The sequence below is a fragment of the Vulpes vulpes genome, chromosome 3, assembly GCF_048418805.1.
Source record: "Vulpes vulpes isolate BD-2025 chromosome 3, VulVul3, whole genome shotgun sequence".
Taxonomy (NCBI): domain Eukaryota; kingdom Metazoa; phylum Chordata; class Mammalia; order Carnivora; family Canidae; genus Vulpes; species Vulpes vulpes.
The window spans coordinates 106,317,453-106,337,938 of NC_132782.1; the positions used below are offsets into that span (position 1 = coordinate 106,317,453).

Here is a 20,486-nt window from a genome sequence, read left to right on the forward strand (position 1 = left end):
CTGCCTGCCAGGACTGAAGGCCTAGGAGTGAGCCACTTGCCCCATGGGAGGGTCCATGTGGTGGGTAGAGGCCCTTCCCGGCCTTGTTTGGTCCTCCTGACAACGCAGAGGCCCCTGTGGAGCAGAGAAACAGGTTCAGGAGGCCAGGCACTCACCCGCCAGCAGGCCCTCACCAGTGCCAGCGACTCAGGTGGAGCTCAGCAAGTGGCCTTTGGGGACAGAGACCCCCAAGTATGGTCTGCAGACACCCCCACCAGAGCTCACGTCGTGCACTGTGAAATTTCATAAGGCTTTCTGGGCTCCACCCCGCCCACCTGGAAACCTCGAGGACAGGTTCTCTAGAACGTGCATGCATAGTGGGCCCCGTGGATTCGATTCCTCAGGCTGCCGAACACATGACCCCCAGCTCAGTGATGGAACACATGATTTTTTCTTGCACGGTCATGGAGGCTAGACGTCTAAAACCAAGGTGTCCGCAAGGCCGCCCTCCCAGCAGAAGCTCCAGGGGAGCGTCCCTCCTGGCCTCTGCCTGCTTCTGGTGGCCCCAGCAATCCTTGGCGCTCCTTGGCTGATGGCTGCGTGGTCCCAACCTTTGCCTCTTCACGTGGCTGTCTCCCCAGGACATCGGCTGGGGGATCTAGTGCCCACCTGAATCCACTACAACCACTCCTTAACTGGATCACACCCGCAGACCCCCTATTTCCAAGCAGCCCCACATTCCACAGGCACCAGGGTTCGAACTCCCACACCTTTCTGAGGAACACAGTTCAACCTGTAAGACGCCTCCCGTACACACGTACGCAGAGCAGTTCTGATCCCTGCTGAGTTTTGAAGGCCACCGTGCTGCATCATTTTACAGAATTGGAAACTGAGGCACAGACAGGGCAACGCGCTTATTCAGGGTTGTAGGGCTTGTTAGCAGCAGCAACTGGGCTGGAACGCAGGGCAGCTGAGCCTAGACCAGAGGTGGCTCCCATCCCCACAATGGGCCTCCACCTGCAGGGTGTCCTCCAGGGTTCCTTCTGTGAGGGCCTCTGTGACCTTTCCTGGACCTCCAGGGGGGTACCCACCCCCAAGCCCCCTGCCCATTCAGAACCCACCTGTCCTGAGACCCCCTCCTGCCAGGGTAGGTGTCTACAAGGGTCGGGGTAAGCTGCCCAGTGACCGCATTTGTGCCACACGCTACCCCCTTCTCCTTGTACGTGCTGAGACATTTGCCGTGGTTCTCAGGAAATTACAGAAAACATGGCCCGCAGGTAGAAACGCCTGGGCACCTGGAATGGCAAAAATGCCAAGGTTGGGGGCCACCGGGATCAGTGAAGGCAGCGTCTCTGGGGTGAGGCCTGGCATCGGTGATTTTTAAGGCACATGGGTGGCGGATACCACTGGCTTATTAGGCCTCCAGATGTGGATTTAATAGGTACTTTCTGCAGTTGGCAGGAACAGTGAACCTTGTGTGGAGGATGGACGTGGGGGTCCCGTGTCCCTGGAGATATGGGGTGGGGGTGGGCACTGCCTTTCTGCTCCCCGGGCCCCACTCTGCTCTCTGCCCTCCTGTTTGCAGATCCTCAGCCCCAAGGCTCAGCGGCTTGGCCTGCGGGGCCGGGTCTCTACCTCAGCTTCTCGGCTCCTGGTCCAGCTAGAGGGACATGTGGACGACGGGAACGAGAAAGTGAGGCTGTCGGTGTCGCGGGCCCAGGGCTGCCTCCAGGCCTCTGTGGGCCACGAGGAAGGTGAGAGGCAGTGAGTACACTCAGATGGCTGGGACAGGGCCCAACCTGGCCCAAGGCAGGACAAAGATTGGGGTGCTGAGAGTTCAGGAGTCAAGGAACCCCGTTAGGATTTCATGGCACCCCCGGCTTGGAGGTGACAGAGAGCCCCCTGTGGCCTCCTGTGTGGGCTGTGATGGCGGGAGAGGCTGATAGAAGGGCCCAGCCATGCCGGTGGGAGGTGAGTAGGGACTGGGGGACCAGGAGACCAGGCCTCCGGGGAAGGGGGTAGCCGGGATGTTGATGGGGGTGGTTGCACTTCCAGGCCTGCAAACACTAGTAGGCCCCATGGGTGGGGAAAGCTCCAGAAGGTGTGGCGGGAGGCAGAGTGGGCATCCGGACGGCAGCGGGGCCAATCCTGAGGACAACAGCAGGACCCTTCCTGGCTCCAGGGAGCCGAGAGGAGAGTGTCGTGCTGCGGGCATGTGCCCACAGGCGGACGGCTGAGGTGGAGGCCCTGCTGCAGGACGGTGGGCGGCCCGGGCCGTCCCTGGGACGCCTGACCCTGCAGGCTGCCAACCAGAGCCTCCGCCTGGCGGCGCAAGGCTGCCAGGAACCCCTGCTGGGCCGCGTGGAGGTGAGACAGCCCGGGCCGGGGGGTGCTGCTTTCTCTGGGGGCTGAGGGTGGGGTGTACTGCAAGCCCTTTGGGTCCCACAGTGCCCAGGAAACCAGCAGCAGCCCCATAGCCTGCACACACACATCCCGGGGCACCCGTCACTGGCAACCTCCCAGCCACCCCAGCCTGCCCCTCTGTGCCCGCAGTCCAGAATCACAGCCATTGGGGCCCAGGTGCGAGCCCAGCTGGAGAAGAAGGTCCGAGGCTTGGATGCCTACGTGGAGAGATTCCGGTGCCTGGTGAGTAGTGCGTCAGGGTCTCGGAGACACACTTGGAGAGTGGGAGGCTGTATGTGGAGATGCACCCCCAGAACGCCCCGCCTGGCCTGTGCCCTCCACTCACCAGGTGTGAGGACCTTCTGGAGTGCCGGGTGCCCCAGACCCTCACACTGACCCTGCCTCGATTTCCCTGCCCAGGTGCGGCCGGCAGGCACCCTGGACGATGTGGTGGTCCCCGTCCTGCAGCTATCCCACGCGGGACTGGACGCTGTGCTGGCGAGTGGCCAGGCGGTGGCCTCGCTGTGGGGCCAGAGCCAGGCCAGGCAGGTGCTGACACACCACTTGCCGCTCTACCTGGAGAGGCTGCAGGCCGGGCTGGAGCAGCTGCGGAATGAGCTGGAACGTGAGTGCAGGAGAGAAGGCCCGACCCCAGAGCCCTCTGACCTGCGTGGCCTCGCGGGCCTGCAGCCCACATGGCCTCTGCTGCCTCCATTCCTGTGGGTCTCTAAGCTAATATCTCTTATGTCCACTGCCTTATTTCGTTGGGAACTGCTGCTCAATTTTTTTCCAGTCCCCGCCCGATTTCTTTTGGGCTTACAGCTTTGTTTCTATTAGGCCCACAGCTGGAAGATTCCAGAGCCCATCTCTGGTTCTGCGATCAGCCCCAGGGTGGCTGTGTGGTTAAGGCTTCTGTCCTGGTTACTAAGTAGCTGCGGCCCCAAGCGTCCTGGCAGTGATGCTGGGAAGCTCTGGCCACTCCACAGGAGCACCGGGGCCGACAGCCGGCCCTCGTCTCCCACCCCGCTTCTGTCTCTGTGTCCAAATCCCCACGGCCACCCCCAGGTTCCGTGGCTCACTAGGGTTCAGTTCTCAGAATATTTTCATGCTCACAGCTAGGATCTGTTACAGCGAAAGCACACAGAGCAAGATCAGCAAAGGGCAGAGGCGCAGGGGCCGAGGCCCAAGGTAGGGACGAGCACCAGGCACAAGCTTCCAGAGGCTTCTCCTTGGGAGGTCACCCGGGTCACCCTCAATTCCCCCAGCGTGGTGATGGCATGCTGGTCTGCCAGGGAAGAGCGTTAGGGTTTCCTTTGGGGGCTGGTCGTGCAGGACGCCTCCCCTGGCACACACCACCATTCCAGACTCGCAGAAAGAAAAGGAGGGTGTTGAGCATCAACCACCTTCTGTGCAGTTTGGGCAGAGCGAGGCCCTCGGTTCCGGAAGTGGAGGCAGCCCTCCTGAAGCCCGGGCTCCCCGGGACTGTGAACAGGCCGTTGGGGGTGGTGGTGGTCTCGGGCCTGCGAGGCTGGCTCTTCCCTGCACCCTCTGGTGCCCTGGAACCAGCTGTTTCCTGGAGGCCTGTGTCGTCCGGGGGGCTGGCCTCCCTGCCCAGGTCTGGGATGCAGGCCAGGACATCTTGCCTGCTGTCCAGACCCCTGGGGGTGCCTCACAGTGAGGGGTGGCCACCTGTTGCAGGGCCCCTGGCCACGCTGAAGGATGCCTACCTGGAGGTGACACTGCGGCCCCTGGACGAGCTGTGGCAGGAGCAGGCACAGGAGGCCGTGCAGCTGTTGCGGGCCGTGCGGCCCAGGCCCATCGGGGCAGCCCTGGAGCTGGTGAGGTGGGGCGCAGGAGTGGGACACGGCCCTGCCCGGCCAGGCGGACCCTGATGGCTCTCGCCGCCCGCCTCCCCTGCAGGCCGCCCGCCAGATGCTGTCCTGGGCCGAAGCCACTTTGTCACGGGCCCTGAGGAGGCTCTGCAAGCCGTTGCTGGCTCTGTACAGCTTCTCAGCCAGGTACCTGGGGGTCCGTCCTTCTCTGCCTCCCTGCCCCAGCTGCACCCTGGGCTAAAACACCCTTGGTCTCACTCATCCCTTAGGATGACCCTGCCTGGGGGGCATTTTCAGCCCCCATCTTCACAGATGAGGAAATAGGCTTATTCTTCATTCCATGGGTATTTTCTGAACATGTTCTCTGAGCAGGAACTGTTTTAGGCAGCGCTGTATATACAGCAGTGAGCGAGACGGGTCCCTGTCCTCACGACGGCCACAGTCCACGGCGGGAGGTGGGCACTGAACAGGTACAGCTAGGTTATCTACGTCAGGGCTCAGCAAACCTTTACTCCTGAGGGCCTAAGGGTAAAGTTTTCAGGCTCTGTAGGCCAGATGGGCTCTCATGTCATCCTCACTTTTGTTTTTGTTTTAAATAATCCTTTAAAAACAGAAGAGCCCCTCTTAGCCTGCAAGCCATGCAAAAACAGGATACAGGCTGGCTCTGGCCCATGGGCTATAGTTTCCTAGCCTCTGATTTGGTATGTCAGGTGGCTAATGCTGGAGAGAAACAGGACAAGTCGGGTGAGGGCACCTTTTGAAGGGTGCAGCCGTGGTCTGCTTCTGCAAGAAGGTAGCATTTGAACAAGGGCTGGAAGGAGCCAGGGGAGGGAGCCGTGTGGACATCATGGGAAGAGTTCCAGGCAGAGGGCACAGCCGGTGCAAAGGCCCAGGGGTGAGCATGCACCTAGCCTGCTGGAGGAGTATCGAAGAAGCCAGTGGGGCTGGAATGGAGGGTGCAAGAGCCCGAGAGGTGATAGGGATCCAGGTAGCCTAGGGCCTTTGTGAGGATGGTGGCTTCTACTCTGAGATGGGAAAGACATGATCTGTGTCCTATTTAAAAAGATCCCTCTGGCCCTGGTATTGAGACTCCAGATCAGAGCAGCAGAGTAGTGTGGACAGAAGTGTGGGGCTCAGTAAAGAGTCGTCCTCTGTGTGACTGTCCAGACGAGAGGGGTGGGGGTGGGGGGCTCAGCTGAGCAGTGGGAGCCGTGGAGGGGCCGCGAGATGTTCAGATTCCAGATGTGGTATAAGGTCAAGCCTGTGGATCTACTGATGGATCAGATTAGGTGGTGGAACAGATGGTGTCGAGGTTTCTGGGCCTTGCAAATGGCAGGATGGATGGTCCATTTGTGGAGCAAGGACGGATGACTGGTGGCAAAGCAGATCAGGGCTTCATTAGTCTCCCATTGCTGCTGTAGCAACTTACCGACACATTTAGTGGCTTAAAACAACACAGATTTCTTCTCGTGTGGTTCTGGAGGTCCGAAGTCTGAAATCAGTTTTGGGGGACTGCAGTCACTGTGTGGGCAGGGCTGGTTCCTGGGGAAGCTCGGGGGCAGAACCCACCCCCTTTACCTTTTCCACCATCTAGGGGCACCTGCGCTCCTTGGTTCTGAGAACCCTTCCTCCGCCTTCAAAGCCGATGGCCAAGCATCACCTCCCCTGCAGCCTCTGCCCTACGTCTTGTCTGAGTGACCCTCCTCCCTCCCTTTTCTGATTACATGGGCTCACCTGGATAGCCCATCTCAAAATCCTTCATTTAGTCCCACCTGCAAAGTGCTCTTGGCCATATAAGTCATTGTAGTCCTAGGTCCCGGGTACTTGGAGGTCTTTGGGGGTCTTTATTCAGTCTCTGTGGCAGAAGTAGGGACGGTCAGAGTGTCAGTTCGGATGTGCTGAGTTTGAGAAGCCATGAGGGTACCCCCATTAAAGTGGCTAGAAGGCAGTTGATAATCTGAGGCCTGGGCCGTACACAGTCTGGCTGTTGTCAGAGAGGTGACTGGTCTGGAGGGAGCTGCAGAGCCAGCCTCAGTGACATGTGATGCAACCCTCTCATAGGCAGGGGCCCCGTCAGCCCGGGGGTGCTTAGAAGGGGCAGTGGCCACGGCCAGCAGCCTCACAGAGCATCCGGCCCAGGGCAGTGCTTGTGCTTGAATCTAGCCCTGACTTGGGCAACCCTGGCTCAGGGCTCTGCGCCTCAGGTGACGCTCCTGCCCAAGGGTCACAAGGGATGCAGGTAGCAGGCAGGCCTTTGCGACAGCTTCCCGGGCCTCCTGGGGGAAGGTAAATGCCCTCCCACCCGGGCCCCTGCACCCGCCTCCACCCACCGTCCAGGGCAGGACGTATTCCTCGTCCACCTCCAACCCCGATGTGTGCTGAGACCTCTCGGCAACTTCAGACCCCACACGGTCAACCTGACCTCCCTGTTTTCCACCCTGAGACAGGGTCCTCCCTCACCTGTGGGATTCCCCAGGCCCTTTTGGCTCTCCACCCCTCCTCAAGGAGCGCCCCCATGGGCCTGCCCAGCCCTCGGGGTCCACACAGAGGTGCCCCAGCTGAGCCCAGGCCCTGGGGGCAGCACGTCCATTCCCAGCCCAGGCAGGGGCTCAGGCATCAGTGTCCTGCCAAGGGGACAGTTGCGTCTGCCCTGAGCCTCCCCTGCCAGCCCGCACTGTCCTCCTCCTCCTTCCTGGAGCAAACACAGGCCAGGGTCTCCAACTCCTCCCCTCGTTTCCTCCAGAAACTGCTCGGTGATGGTGACACTGCCGCTGCTGCCTGCGGGGGACGAGTCCCTGGCCGTGGCCCGGGTGACCGGCCACCTGGTGGAGGAGAAGCTGCTGCGGCCCCTCCGCGAGCTGTACGGGACCCGCGTGCTGGCCGAGTACTACCGGCTGCAGCATCTCCTGCTGGAGAGCCCCCATGACTGTGAGTCCTGGGCCACCTCCTCCCGGGAAGGCCCCTGCCCTGTGGGATGGGGCAGACGGACAGGCCCTGGGCGGCACTCGGAGCCCCAGCATGGTACGGCCCGGCCCAGAGCTTAGTGGACTTCCCAAGGTCAATACTGGACTAGGGCCGAGCTGCCGATCCGGGCTTTCATCCAGAAGAGGCAAGCCTGAGCATGGGGCCCCGCACAGAAGTGCGCCAAGCGGCTCGGGGCCAACTCCCTCCCCCTGGACTGGGCTGGAGCCGCAGAAGGCAGACCTCCAGTTGGAGCCGGAAGGCCACTAATTGAGTCCAGACTCTTGGTCTGGCTGGGCCGGCCGCCACGGGCTGTGCCAGGACCGGATGCAGCTCTGGGGGCTTGGGGCCCCTGGGGAGTTAGCATCTAGCTCAGGCCCCAGTGTGGCCTGGGCGAGTCTTCCCACCCCTCTGGGACTCGGTTTCCCCTCTGTCAAGTGGAGGTGGCAACCGGGCTCACTCCTTTGGGTGCCAGGCACAGGCACTTTGTGAGCTGAAATCCTCGATGCTGGGGCACATCTCAAGAGTCCGGGGGCAGGTGTGGCACCCAGGGCTGGGTGGGCCTGGTGCATCGGTGTGGTTTTCATAATCATCCCCATGGGAAGGCAGGGGCTCAGGGCAAGCAGTAGCCCTCCTAGGGTCAGGGTTACTTCCTCTGCTAGACAGCACGGAGAGGTAGAAGCAGCCGGGCTTGGACTTCCATACACGTGTGACCTTGAGCTGCCCTGTGACCTTCAGCTCTGATTGCTCACGAAGGGGTGTACAGGACCCTCCGTGTGAGGCTAGGCGGGCCAGCAGCTCCTGGGCCTGGTAGGTGTCCAGTTGTGCTCCCCCATTCTGGCCCAGCCAGATGCCACCCCAAGCGGTCACACCGCTCCTTCTCAGACCATCTTCTGCCCACCTTGAAGAGGGCAGAGCCAGGCCCCCATGGTACCTTCCTTGTGTTGGATGCAGCCCTGGGCCATAGTTTTGTGCATTTTTTTTCCACAGTGATTATTTTTCAATAGCTTCCTGGACACATAATTCACATACCACACCATTTATTTTAAGCATATAATTCAGTGGCTCTGAAAATATTCAGAGAGGTGCACATTCCATCACCAGAGTCAATTTTAGAGCATTTTCATTACCTCAGAAGCTGACCTTTGCCCCTTAGCTGTCATCCTCAGTCCTCAGCTCCCACCAGTCTACTTCCTGGCTCCGTGGATTTGCCTACTCTGGACAGTTTGTACAAATGGGATCATGTGACACGTGACCTTTTGTGACGGCTTTTCACCCAACAGAACCTTTTCAAGATTCACGCGTGTATCAGCCTTTTGTTTCTGTGTATTGTCGACGTGGCTGTAGACAGCTTACTTCTGGGTGCTGAGGGGAGAAGAGCTGGGGGTAGACCTCCCACATGTGGGCTGCCCAAGAGGACACCCTAGAGCCCCCCTGGGCAGAGGGACCCATCTCACTTGCCTTAGGGATTTCTTCCTCCCAGACCATGCTGTGGTGGCCGGGGACAGGCATGTGGTAACCTTCGATGGCCAGGTGTGGAGTGTTGGTGGCCACTGTGGCAGTCTGCTGCTGGCCAAGGACTTCGCCCATAACACGTTCTCACTGACGCTGAACCGGGCCCCTTCAGGACTCACATCCCTGTCCGTGGAGCTGAACCACACGACCCTGGTGCTCTACCCAAGCCTAAAGGTGAGCATGTGAGAGTGGGAGGCTGCTTTCCTGCCTCCTGTCACATCCACACACCCATGTTCTGGGCCCCAGGCCCTTCCCACCTGGTGTGCCATGTTGCCCACCCCTTGTCCTGCTCAGCCCATGTCTGACCCACAGACCTACAAGCTGTATGACTCCTCCCTGCCTACGGAGAGCTGTCCGCACCTGGATCTGCCACCTGCTAAGACAAGGGGGGACATTCCCAGGATCGAACTGACCAGTGAGGACGGCATCTCAGTCACCTGTGATGTGCGAACTGGCCTCTGCAGCCTGACTCTGGGCCTCTGGCTCCATGGTGGGTCTGGGCCCAGTTGGCAGCCTCCAAGCCAGTGGAGTTGGCTTTGCCAAGACCACAGCCAGCTTCCAGGGTTGAGGCCAGAAGATTCCCAATGAATGGCACTCTCGGGGTCCTCAAGAGGCTGGGGGCGGGATGTCCAGGGACTCCCTCAGGCTGCTCCTACTCCTTGGGGCTTGCAACCTGAGCCAGCATAAAGAAGCAGGGTCCAAAGAGCTCAAAATAGCTATATGGTCAGAGGCCATCCCTCCCTGCTAGATCATGCCAGTGCTGCGACAGTTCCTAAAGGCAGATGGACAGATACTGCTCTGTGCCCATTGGCCTTGTTTCTCCTACTGTAATACCACAGTCTCCTCCTCTCATCCCCCTGTTGTCCCCAGAGTGGATGACCTGACTGAGGTTAATGAACAGCTCTCCCACGGGCCCAGGCCACTCAAGGCTGGGGCTTGCAGTCAGTGGGAGGGCCCAGGGAGGGGCACAAATGCTTTCTGCCCTTCCTTTCCCCTTTCTCTTCTCCCTCTAATGAAGGGTTAGAGCCCAGATGGTGGCACAGGAGTCAGGCATGGAGGGTTCATCACCCCTGGATCTCACACAGCCCCTTTCCCCACAGGTGTGTCTGCTGGCCTTCTAGGTACCAATGACAATGAGGCGGCCAATGAGTGGATGCTGCCAGATGGCAAAGTGGCCCAGAGCCTGGAGGAGCTCACCCTCGCCTGGCAGGTGAGCTGGTTTGCCAGCCCTTCCTCTCTTAGTGTTTGTGCATCACCAGGGAGTGGTAGCTGGGTGCAGAGACTGGCTCAGGGCATACATACTCTGGAGCCAACTTCTCAGGCCCAGGGGGTGGACATCCCCTCCAGAGGCTGATGCACCTGCTCTAGCTGCCCAAGATGAAAGAGGTCCAGGTGAAGGCCTGAGTCTTGGATTTGTCTCACTAGGTGGGTGGTGACTGCAGGGCCATGGAGAAACCTCAGGAGTGCCCAGCCCGGAGCCTCACCTGCTGGGCCTTCTTCCAGGACCCTCATTCCTGCCTGGGGAACTGCTTCAGAGTGGTGAGTGTAAGGCTGGGGCAGGAACCCAACAGAAGCCATGTTACAGGTAGACCAAAGGACCAAAAGTTTCCCCCACCTTGCCTCTGGCCCTCCTCCTCTGTGCTACCCCCAATGGTACAGTGGGCCAGAACCATGACTGTGGATGCTGAATTACAGGTGGACCCCACACCCTTCCTTGGCCTGTGCAACCAGGACACCTGTGGCACCCAGGAGCTCCACTCTGCCTGTAACCTGGCAGCCACTTACATCCACTTGTGTGCCAGGGGCTTCGTGCCCCTGGACCCTCCTCCACAGTGTGGTAAGCTGCCCCAGCCGGCAATCCAGCTGACCCATGCCTTCCCTCCCAAAGGGAAAACTAGTTCCTTTCTCTTAGCTCATTGTAGGACAATGGAGTATCTGTCTGCCTGGCAGGAGCTAAGAGTCAAAACAAAGTTATGTGCAAAGGAGTACTTATTGAGAGAGAAAGAAACCTGAAGACTCCCCACTGTCCAAGCCAAGTCTAGTGACCCTGGAGTCATCTGACACAGGAGACAATAGCTCAGGCAACCATAAACCCACCTCCCAAAAATTTACAACCTCTTCCGGGGCTTGAGTGTATACTCTCCCCAGTGTCTGGAAAGCCCTGGGTCGACCAATGTGCACGATTCCAATTCCCACAGCTAAACTGCACCAAAGTGCAGGGGTAGGACTCCTTGTTAAAGGAACAATTATTTGTACATGACACTTGTAGAAGAATGGTAAGGCAGGCTGTATGCACGGGGTTCATATAGTGGTATAGGGACCACTGCAGTTTGGCTGTGGGATCGGGCTCAACTCTGAATACAACAGGGAAAAGTGCAGACTGAGAGCCAAGGAACAGGGTGTTGGTCTGGGGATGGAAGGTTGCTAAGAGGAACCATCACAGATGATGGAGTCCTGGCTAAATGGAACTGCCAGGGATCTAGTTGGAGGCAGGCCAGACTGAGCAGAGGAACCCTGTTGGATGGTAAGGTGACCAGTTATTCTGGCTCAACTGACCTAACATCATTCCTGCTAAACCTGGCTAATGGAGAGATGGAGCCCCCGAAAGCCAGGGCCTCACAGATTTCCACAGAGCCCGAGTAGAGCCTAGTCAAAGAAAGACTCTTTCCCATCTGGTAAGACCTTCAGAGGCTAGAATTTGAGATTAAATACACATAGTCACTGAAATTTAAAACTTAACCCACTAAACCACCCAGATGCCCCCAATCTGTAAGTGTCCAACTCTCGATTTCAGCTCAGGTCATGATCCCAGGGAGTCTGCTTAAGGTTTTCTCCCTCTCACCTCCACTCGAGCTCTCTCTCTGAAAAGAAATATTTTAAAACAGAATCAACACAAGAAAAAATTCACTAACTGGAAGACATAAGAGTCTCATAGAAATTTCAGAATGAGAAAATAAAGAGGAAATCCTCGGATTCCAGAAGCACAAGGTATCCTAAATACTGTCAATAAACCTTTATTAAGACATATCAGGGTGGAAAATAAGTGATCTTTCAAAGACAGACAACTCTTCTCCCACCAGCAAGGAGGGAAGACAGTAAATTTTATGCCCAGCTCAACTATGATTTAAGGTTAAAGATGAAACAAATTTTTAGCACAAAGTGATCTGAAAATAGCTTTCCTACTGATGGACACACACTAAAGGAACAGAGCCACACACATTTAGTCACACGCCATCTGTGGCTGCTTTTGTGCTCCAACAGCAGAGTATTTTTGCAACAGCAACTGCAGATCTGGCTGCAAAGCCTAGTGTGTTTACTATTCAATTCATGACAGAAAGTGTTGGCTGGTCCTCAGTGTGAAACCATGGGAAGCAGGAGGGAGAAATTAAAGAGAAATTAATGAAATAGGAAGAAATGAACAAGAAGTCAAAACTACAGATCAAGTAGAGATTTCAAAAAGCTATCTGAAAATGTTACTGATAAATTTCAGAGGTTAAATATGATCTGTTCAGGGGATCCCTGGGTGGCGCAGCGGTTTGGCGCCTGCCTTTGGCCCAGGGCGTGATCCTGGAGACCCGGGATCGAATCCCACATCGGGCTCCCAGTGCATGGAGCCTGCTTCTCCCTCTGCCTGTGTCTCTGCCTTTCTCTCTCTCTCTCTCTGTGTGACTATCATAAATAAATAAAAAATTTAAAAAAAAAAGGAATAGGTTTAAAAAAAATATGATCTGTTCAGATGGTTCTAAGAATATTTTAAAAAAAATTTTTTAAATTTTTATTTATTTATGATAGTCACAGAGAGAGAGAGAGGCAGAGACATAGGCAGAGGGAGAAGCAGGCTCCATGCACCGGGAGCCTGATGTGGGATTCGATCCTGGGTCTCCAGGATCGCGCCCTGGGCCAAAGGCAAGCGCCAAACCACTGCGCCACCCAGGGATCCCGGTTCTAAGAATATTTAACCTAAAGAATCTCATAGCCATCCAATCATCTGAATCTATAGGCTAAAATGTACTTCTAAAAGACGTCAGGCAAAGCTTAGTGAAGCACACCAAAAAATAGATTTCATCAAGATTAGAATTTTTTTTTGTTTTGTGAAAGACCTTGTTAAGAGAATGGAAAGACAAAGGAAATACTTATAAACCACATATCTGACAAAGGACTCCTATCTAGGATATATAAAATCAAATTTAACAGTTAAAAAAAAACAATCTAAATGGAAAATGGGAAAAAAGAGACATTTCACTTAAAGGAACATATGAGTGGCACACACCAAAAAATGTTCAACAGTATTAGCCATTAGGGAAACGAGAACACCACAAATCTATCAGAATAATTTAAAAAATAACCATGACACCAAATACTGGCAAAATTGTGGAGCATGTATTCTGGTGGGAAAATGTAAAATGGTACAGTCAGTCTGGAAAAAAAGCTAAGTATACACTTAACATATGATCTGGCAATTGTGTTCCTAGACATTTATCCCAGACAAATTAAAACACATGTTTCATGCAAAAGCCTGTATATAATTATTCATATCACTGTTATTTATAATAGCCCAGAACTTGAAACAACCAAAAGAGCCTACCTTTGGTGCACAATTAAATTTTGTTATGTGCCTATACCCTGGGATCCTACTCAGCATTAAAAAAGGAACACACTATTGCTACAGGCAACAACTTGGATGAATCTCAAAAGCATTATGCTGAGGGGTTAAAAAAAAAAAGCCAAACTCAGAAGGTCATATAAGATTTTATTTATATAACTTTCTCAAAATGACCAGTTATAAAGATGGAGAATAAATTAGCATCTGCTGGATGCTTGTGGCTGCCACCAAGAGGAAGCACAAGGGAGATGTTTGTGATGGTGGTAGTAACATGAATCTACACCTGTGATGAAATGTCAGAATTATATACATGCATTCTACCAACGTCAATTTTAGGGTTTTGATATTGTACTAATAATTATGGAAGATGTGACCATTCAAAAAACTGAATAAAAGATACAGAGGAACCCTCTATACTTGCTATCTTTGAACTTTCTATAAATCTGTAATTATTTTTTTAAAGATTTTTTTCTATTTATTTGACAGAGAGAGAGAGAGAGAGAGAGAAAACACAAGCAGGGGGAGCAGCAAATGGAGAGGGAGAAGCAGACTCCCTGCTTGAGCAAGGAGCCTGATGAGGGGCTCAATCCCAGGACCCCAGGATCATGACCTGAGCCACCCAGGCGCCCAAGAGACTCACTTAGATCTGAGGACACACATAGGTCGAAAGCCAAAGTATGGAAAAAGATCTTCTATACAAATAATAAAGAGAGCAGGGATGGTTATGCTGATATCAGACAAATAGAATTTAAGAAAAAATTTTTTACAAGGTAAAGGACATTACATAATGATAAAAGGGTCAATTCACCAATATCTAACAATTGTAAGCATATGTGCACCAGATGTCAGAGCTTCTAAATATCTGAAACAAACATGGACAGAATTGAAGGGAGAAAAAGATGTTCTATATTGAGACCTTAAACCCTTCATGACCCACCCACTTTCAACCATGGATAGAATAACCAGACAGAAGATCACTAAAGGAAAAGAGAATTTGAGCAACACTACAAATCAATTGTACCTAACATACACACAACACTCCACCCAACAACAGCAGGAGATATACCCTGAGATCATGACCTTCAGTTAAGCTGAAGGCAGATGCTTAACCAACTGAGCCACCCAGGCACCCCATCACAAAGTAAGTCAATAAATTTTGGAAGCTAAGATCATACCAACTATCTTTTCCAATCACAATGGAAATAAATTCCTAGAAACATGCAACCAGAAATCAATAATAGGTGGAAAATTGGAAAAATAAAAAATTGTTCAAAATTAAACAACATGCCAAAACCTTGGGATTTAGAGAAAGCAATGCGAGGAAGGAAATTTACATTCTTTTCCTGTAAATACTTACATGAAAAAAACATCTCAAATCAACAACCTACCTTTATGCCTTAAGGAACACCACCCCAAAAAAACCAAAAAAAACCAAGCTGAACCCAGAACTAGCAGAAGGAAATCATAAAGATTCAAACAGAGATAAATGAAATAAAGAATAAAGAAAAGTCAGCAAAAATTTTAAAAGATCAATAAAAACTGACAAAACTTTAGCTAGATTGGCTAATTTTAAAAAAAGTATTCAAAAAAAAAATAAATAAAATAAAAATAAAAAAGTATTCATTAAAATCAGAAATGGAGGACATTGCAGCCAATTTTGACAAAAATAAAAAGGATTTTAGGAGTACTACGAACAATTGTATGACAAATTGAACAACCTAAATGAAATGGATAAATTCCTAGAAACATAAACTTGCCAGGACTGAATCATGAAAGAATAGAAATCTGAACAGACCCATAACTAGCAAGAAGATTGAAATAGTAACTAAAAACCTCCTCATAAAGGAAAAAAAAATCCTAGGACCAGATGGCTTCACTAATGAATTCTACAAAGCATTTAAAGAAATTAAAAGCAATCCTCCTCAAACTCTTACAAAAGCTTGAAGAGGGAACATGTCTAAATCCACTATATGAGGCTACCATTCCCTCTATACCAAAGCCAGATAAAGACACTTCAAGAAACAGAAACTACAGACCAATATTCCTGATGAATATATATACAAAATCCTAAGAGAAAAGAAAGAAGAAGAAAGAAAGAAAGAAAGAAAGAAAGAAGAAAGAAAGAAAGAAAGAAAGGAAGGAAGGAAGGAAGAAAGAAAGAAGAAAGAAAAGAAAGAAGAAAGAAAGAAAGAAGAAAGAAAGAAAGAAAAGAAAAACTAGCAAGAGAATTCAAAAGTGTATTAGGACTATACACCACAACCAAGTGGGATTTATTCCTGAAACACAAGGATGGGTCAAGATAGAAAAATTATTTGATAGAATATACCACATTAACAGAATGAAGGACAAAAACCACATGCTTGCCTAAGTTGATGCAAAAAAAAAAAAAAAACATTTGAACAAAAATTTGATACCCTTTCATGATAAAAACACTCCACGAACTGAGACTAGAAGGAAACTTCAACTAATAAAATGCTTACATGACAAGCCCAGAGAGAACATATCTGATGGCAAAAGACTGAGAGCTTTTACTCTGAGATCAGGGATAAGAACGGGATGTTTATATTGGTTTCTTCTCTTTAATATAGTGTTAGGAATGCTAGCCAGAGCAATTAGGCAAGAAAAAAAAAAAGGCATCCCATTTGGAAAGGAAGATGTTATGTATGTTCTCAAACAAAAATGATCATATATATATATGCACATATAACTATGTATATGTATTTTGTAAATATATATAATCTCCTCTGTGCCTGCAGAAATCCCTAGAGATTACACTGTATTAGAACTAATAAATTTGACCAAGTTGCAGAATACAAAATCAACACAAAAATTGGTTGCACTTCTATACACTAAAACAAAAGGAAGTTAAGAAAATAATTCCATTTGCCATAGTATTAAAATTAATAAAATACTTGAGAATAAACAACCAAGGGACTGAAAGACTTGTACACTGAAAACTATAAAACATCACTGAAAATTAAAGAAGATACAAATAAATGGAAAAAATATCCCATGTTAATGGATTGGAATACTTAATATCATTAAGGTGTCAATACTACTCAGTGATCTAGGGATTTAAAGAAGCCCTGCCCATCAAAATCCCAATAGCCTTTTACATAATTAAAAAAAAAAATCGTATGGAATATGATAGCCAAAGCAATCTTGAAAAAGAAAGTTAGAGGTCTTATACTTCCTGGTTTCAAACTCACATAACAAAGCTACAGTAATAAAAACAGTATGGTGCTGCCACAAAGATATATATACGACCAGTGGAATAGAATAGAGAGCCCAGAAGTAAAACCTTGTGATTTTTGACAAAAGTGTCAAGACCATTTAATGGACAAAGCACAATATTTTCCATCAAATAGTGGGGAGGTGGGGTGGGGTGCAGGGAACAGGTATTTATATGCAAAAGGATGAAGTTGGACCCTTACTTTACATCACATACAAATACTTGCTCAAATGCATCAAATGCCTAAATATAAAAACAAACTATAAAACCCTTAAAATGGGGGGAAAGCTTCACAACACTAGGTTTGGCAGAGTCCTTGGATAGGGCACCAAAGTCATAGGCAACAAAAGAAGACAAATTGGACTTAATCAGAATTAAAAACTTCTGTGCACAAGATGACACAATCAACAGAGTATTAAAGGCAACCTGTGAAATGGGAGAAAATATTTGCAAATGTTATCTGATAAGGGGTAAATATCCCAAATATATAAAGAAGAACTGCAAACTTACTATCAACAAAACAACTTCATTAAGAAATGGTCAAAAGAGGGTCACCTGGCTGGCTCAGTCAGAGGAACATGGGACTCTTGATCTCAGGGTCATGAGTTTGAGCCCCAATTGGGGGCAGGGGGTAGAGATTACTAAAAATAAATCTAAAACCATTAGAAAAAATGGTCGAAGGACCTGAAGAGACATTTCTCCAAAGACGACATCCAGACAGCTGACAAGCATAGGAGAAGATGCTCAATATCATTCATCGTCAGGGAAATGTGAATCAAAACCACAATGACATATCACCTCATATCCATTAGGATGCCTACTATTTAAAAAATTAGGAAATAAATGTTAGCAAGGATGTGGAGAAATTGGACCCTTGTGCACTCTTGGTAGAAATGAAAAAAAAAAAAGAAAAATGACATAGCCACTATGAAAAACATTATGATGGTCCCTCAAAAAATTAAACATAGAACCATATCATCCAGCAATTCCACTTCTGTGTATATACCCAAAGGAATTGAAAGCACAGACCCAGATATTTGCACCTCCCCATTTGTAGCAGCGCTATTCACAATAGATAAAAGGTATAAGCGATCCAAATGCCCATGAATGGATAAGCAAATATGTGATACATATGATGCAACGTTATGCTTAAAAAGGAAAGACATTCTGACACTTGCCACATACGACGCTGAGCATATTATGCTAAATGAAAGAAGCCAGTCACAGAGACCGATGTGGTATGATTCCACTTGCAGAAGGCAGCTAGAGGGGTCAAAATCACGGAGACAAAGTCTCCATGGCTGGTGGAAGGGGGGATGTGGGTAAAGGGGGCTGTTGCATAACTGGGACAGAGTTTCAGTTTTGCAAGATGAAAAAAAAAAGTTCTGGAGGTGGCTGGTGGTGATGGCTGTATGACACTGTGAACGTACTAACAGTGCCCTGTGCCCTTATCCATGGCAATTAACATCTTTTAAACTAAAGAATGTCTGTGGAGCACCAACTCCATGCTAGGTGTGGTGATATGACAATAAACACTGTACTTATAAGCAATGTAACTATACAAAATGAGCACAGAGACAGAATTCTCAGGGTAAGAACCAGCACAGACAGACACAAACACGCAGGAATTCATTCACGACTGGGTTTATCTGACATGGACTGTAAACTTTGGCAGCTTGGAAGTAGAGCCTATCTGGAAAAGAACCACAAGTGGAATCTCTCTTCTCTTCAGAAAAGGCACTGAATAGAATTCTTTAATGTTCATATTTTATTTTCAAAAATAACAAAGGACGGATAGGTGGGACCTCCCTTAGGGGTTTGGTATCTAGCCTTTAACACCACAGTTGGGTGGTGACACGTCAGAAGCCCTCTGAGGTCAGCAGCCAGATAAAGAGATACAGTGTCTCTGCTCTCTGCTTCTACTGCACACTCTATTCACAACCCCATCCCCCCTTAGACCAGAAAAAAAAAAAAAAAACACAAAGTAGAAGAGATCTGAAAGAAAAACTTTAAAAACTCACCTACCAATGATGGCTTGCCTAGGGAGGGTGCAGAGATCCACACTCCAGCGTGAGCCAGGGATTCTGGAGGGGCAGAGGAGGCTGGATTGCTCTGAAAGTGGAGGGAAACCACCCAGAGGTCACCAAATATTCTATATCCATCCAAATGTCCCTGCTGCTTTCATGACCTGGATACCCTCTCTTTATCCTCCAGGAGTCAGCTGAGGCATGACTCCCTAAACAACCCACTTTGGGTTAGGTGCATCCCCCATGCTCCCAAAGCCTCTGGTGCTGGGGCTCAGCTCTCCCCCTAGGCTGGGAACTCCAGGGTGGGGGTGGGGTGTCATGTCTTGGTTCTCTGCTGACAGGTGTAGGGAACCACCTGACCATACCTGCTGCTCTTGTCCAAAGGGGGAAAGGTCCTTTTAACAAGGGCCAAACTGGCTGGACACTGCTGCAGCTGCAAACAGAGGGCCCCTGTCTTCTGGGTACACAGCACAGCCTTCTCTTCTCTTTACAGTTTGAGTCTCCCTAAGCCAGCACCAGACTGCCAATGATTTCAGACTCCTTCCTCCTCTCCCATCAATCCCAGCTCCTCAGCAAGACCTGGATTCTTATTCTTGGCTGGGACAGAACCGCCAGCATGAAACGGCAGGAGGCTCAGAGATCACAATTGCTACAGCAAATGAGGGCTTAGACTCAAAGATTTCAAAATACTTCTAGGGATAATAAAGTTCACAACTGGTCTGGATGATTCTCTCCCTTCCTCCTCGACACCTGCACTGCTCTTTAGGAGACAGCCTGGCCCGCTGGGCCCACCTCAGAAGAGGGAACTCCATTCCAGCAACTATTCTTACCCAAGATATTTTTTCTTGCTCGGCTGCTGCATCTGAGGCCTCCACTGTGTGAGCCTGGGCTGCCGTGGGGTCTTCCCGGTGTGGGACTGGCTTCCCTGGCCTTCTGCAGCATCTCCCTTAAGGCACGAGACTCCTTAAGGCAGACTCATGGTCCCAAATCTCTTCATCATAAGCCTGGTGGGAAAGTGTCCTCTTTGGGGCAGATGCTGACCCTGGAACTGAATGTTTGGGGGACATTTGAGAAGGCCTCCTTTTTGAGGGGCTGGTTTCCACAGACACGTGCTAGGGGCACTCAGGCCCCAAGGATACAGCCTTTCTTTAGGAAGGCAGACCCATCCTTTGAATTTTTGTCTGAAAAATACATATATGGTGGATTCCCTTAACACGTCCATTGGATTGATGGGACCAACCATCCACTGGAATGATGGGAGAGGCTTGGGTGCCCGTGAAATCTGCCCACCAGTAGGAGGCTCCCTCAAGCCCTCTGTACACAGAGTCCTAAGGTCCAGATTCCAGAGCACAGAGCAAAGTGTCAGACAGGAGGAATGGGGCAACCAGAAGGTCGGATGCCAGATTCAGTTGCCCCAGCCTCCCCACACAGAAATCTCCAGCACACGGCAGATGCTCAATAAAGTTTCAAAGAAGGAACTCTAGAGAGTGTGAGAGTTTCTTGAAGAAGGCATGCATGGGGCCCATCTAGCGCATTCCCACACCCTGGAGGGAAGGGGGAAGAGGAGGGGTGTTCTGATTTGTTGAGCACTTGCCATAGTGTCATGGGTTACAACCAAAAGATCCCAGAGTCCAGACACCGCTCTTTGAAAGATGTTTGATCTTTTCTCAGACCTTAGAATAGCCCAGTGAGGAATGCATGCCCCCGTGTGATGGAAGAGGCAGGCTCAGAGAGCCCAGCAGACTTACACGAGGTAATCCAACCAGCAGACTGGCCGTCTGCTGGCACTGATCTGGGCCCTTTGGACCCCCAAGGCTTCCAGCATCAGTCACCACCTCCTAGGTTTGCAAGAGCTGGGCACCATATAGTCTACCATTGACATTGAGAGTCAAGTGCATGTTAGCCTTGTCCCCATCCATACCTGTAGTGCTTAT

The 20,486-nt window shown here is 50.7% G+C and overlaps 1 protein-coding gene across 1 annotated transcript in view; it reads left to right on the forward strand.

Annotated features, from left to right (window-relative positions):
- The window catches only part of LOC112923224 (uncharacterized), a 141,960-nt gene extending 122,684 nt beyond the window's left edge, over positions 1–19,276 (forward strand). The window contains exons 63-75 of the mRNA XM_072753850.1: positions 1,565–1,733; positions 2,162–2,346; positions 2,533–2,625; positions 2,803–3,007; positions 4,081–4,220; positions 4,303–4,400; positions 6,958–7,142; positions 8,659–8,864; positions 9,003–9,180; positions 9,791–9,900; positions 10,116–10,229; positions 10,386–10,527; positions 19,046–19,276. Of these exons, the coding sequence (XP_072609951.1) occupies positions 1,565–1,733; positions 2,162–2,346; positions 2,533–2,625; positions 2,803–3,007; positions 4,081–4,220; positions 4,303–4,400; positions 6,958–7,142; positions 8,659–8,864; positions 9,003–9,180; positions 9,791–9,900; positions 10,116–10,229; positions 10,386–10,527; positions 19,046–19,050 (1,830 nt within the window). The 3' untranslated portion in view covers positions 19,051–19,276. The remainder of the gene's footprint in view (positions 1–1,564; positions 1,734–2,161; positions 2,347–2,532; positions 2,626–2,802; positions 3,008–4,080; positions 4,221–4,302; positions 4,401–6,957; positions 7,143–8,658; positions 8,865–9,002; positions 9,181–9,790; positions 9,901–10,115; positions 10,230–10,385; positions 10,528–19,045) is intronic.
- Positions 19,277–20,486: the final 1,210 nt, after the last annotated feature.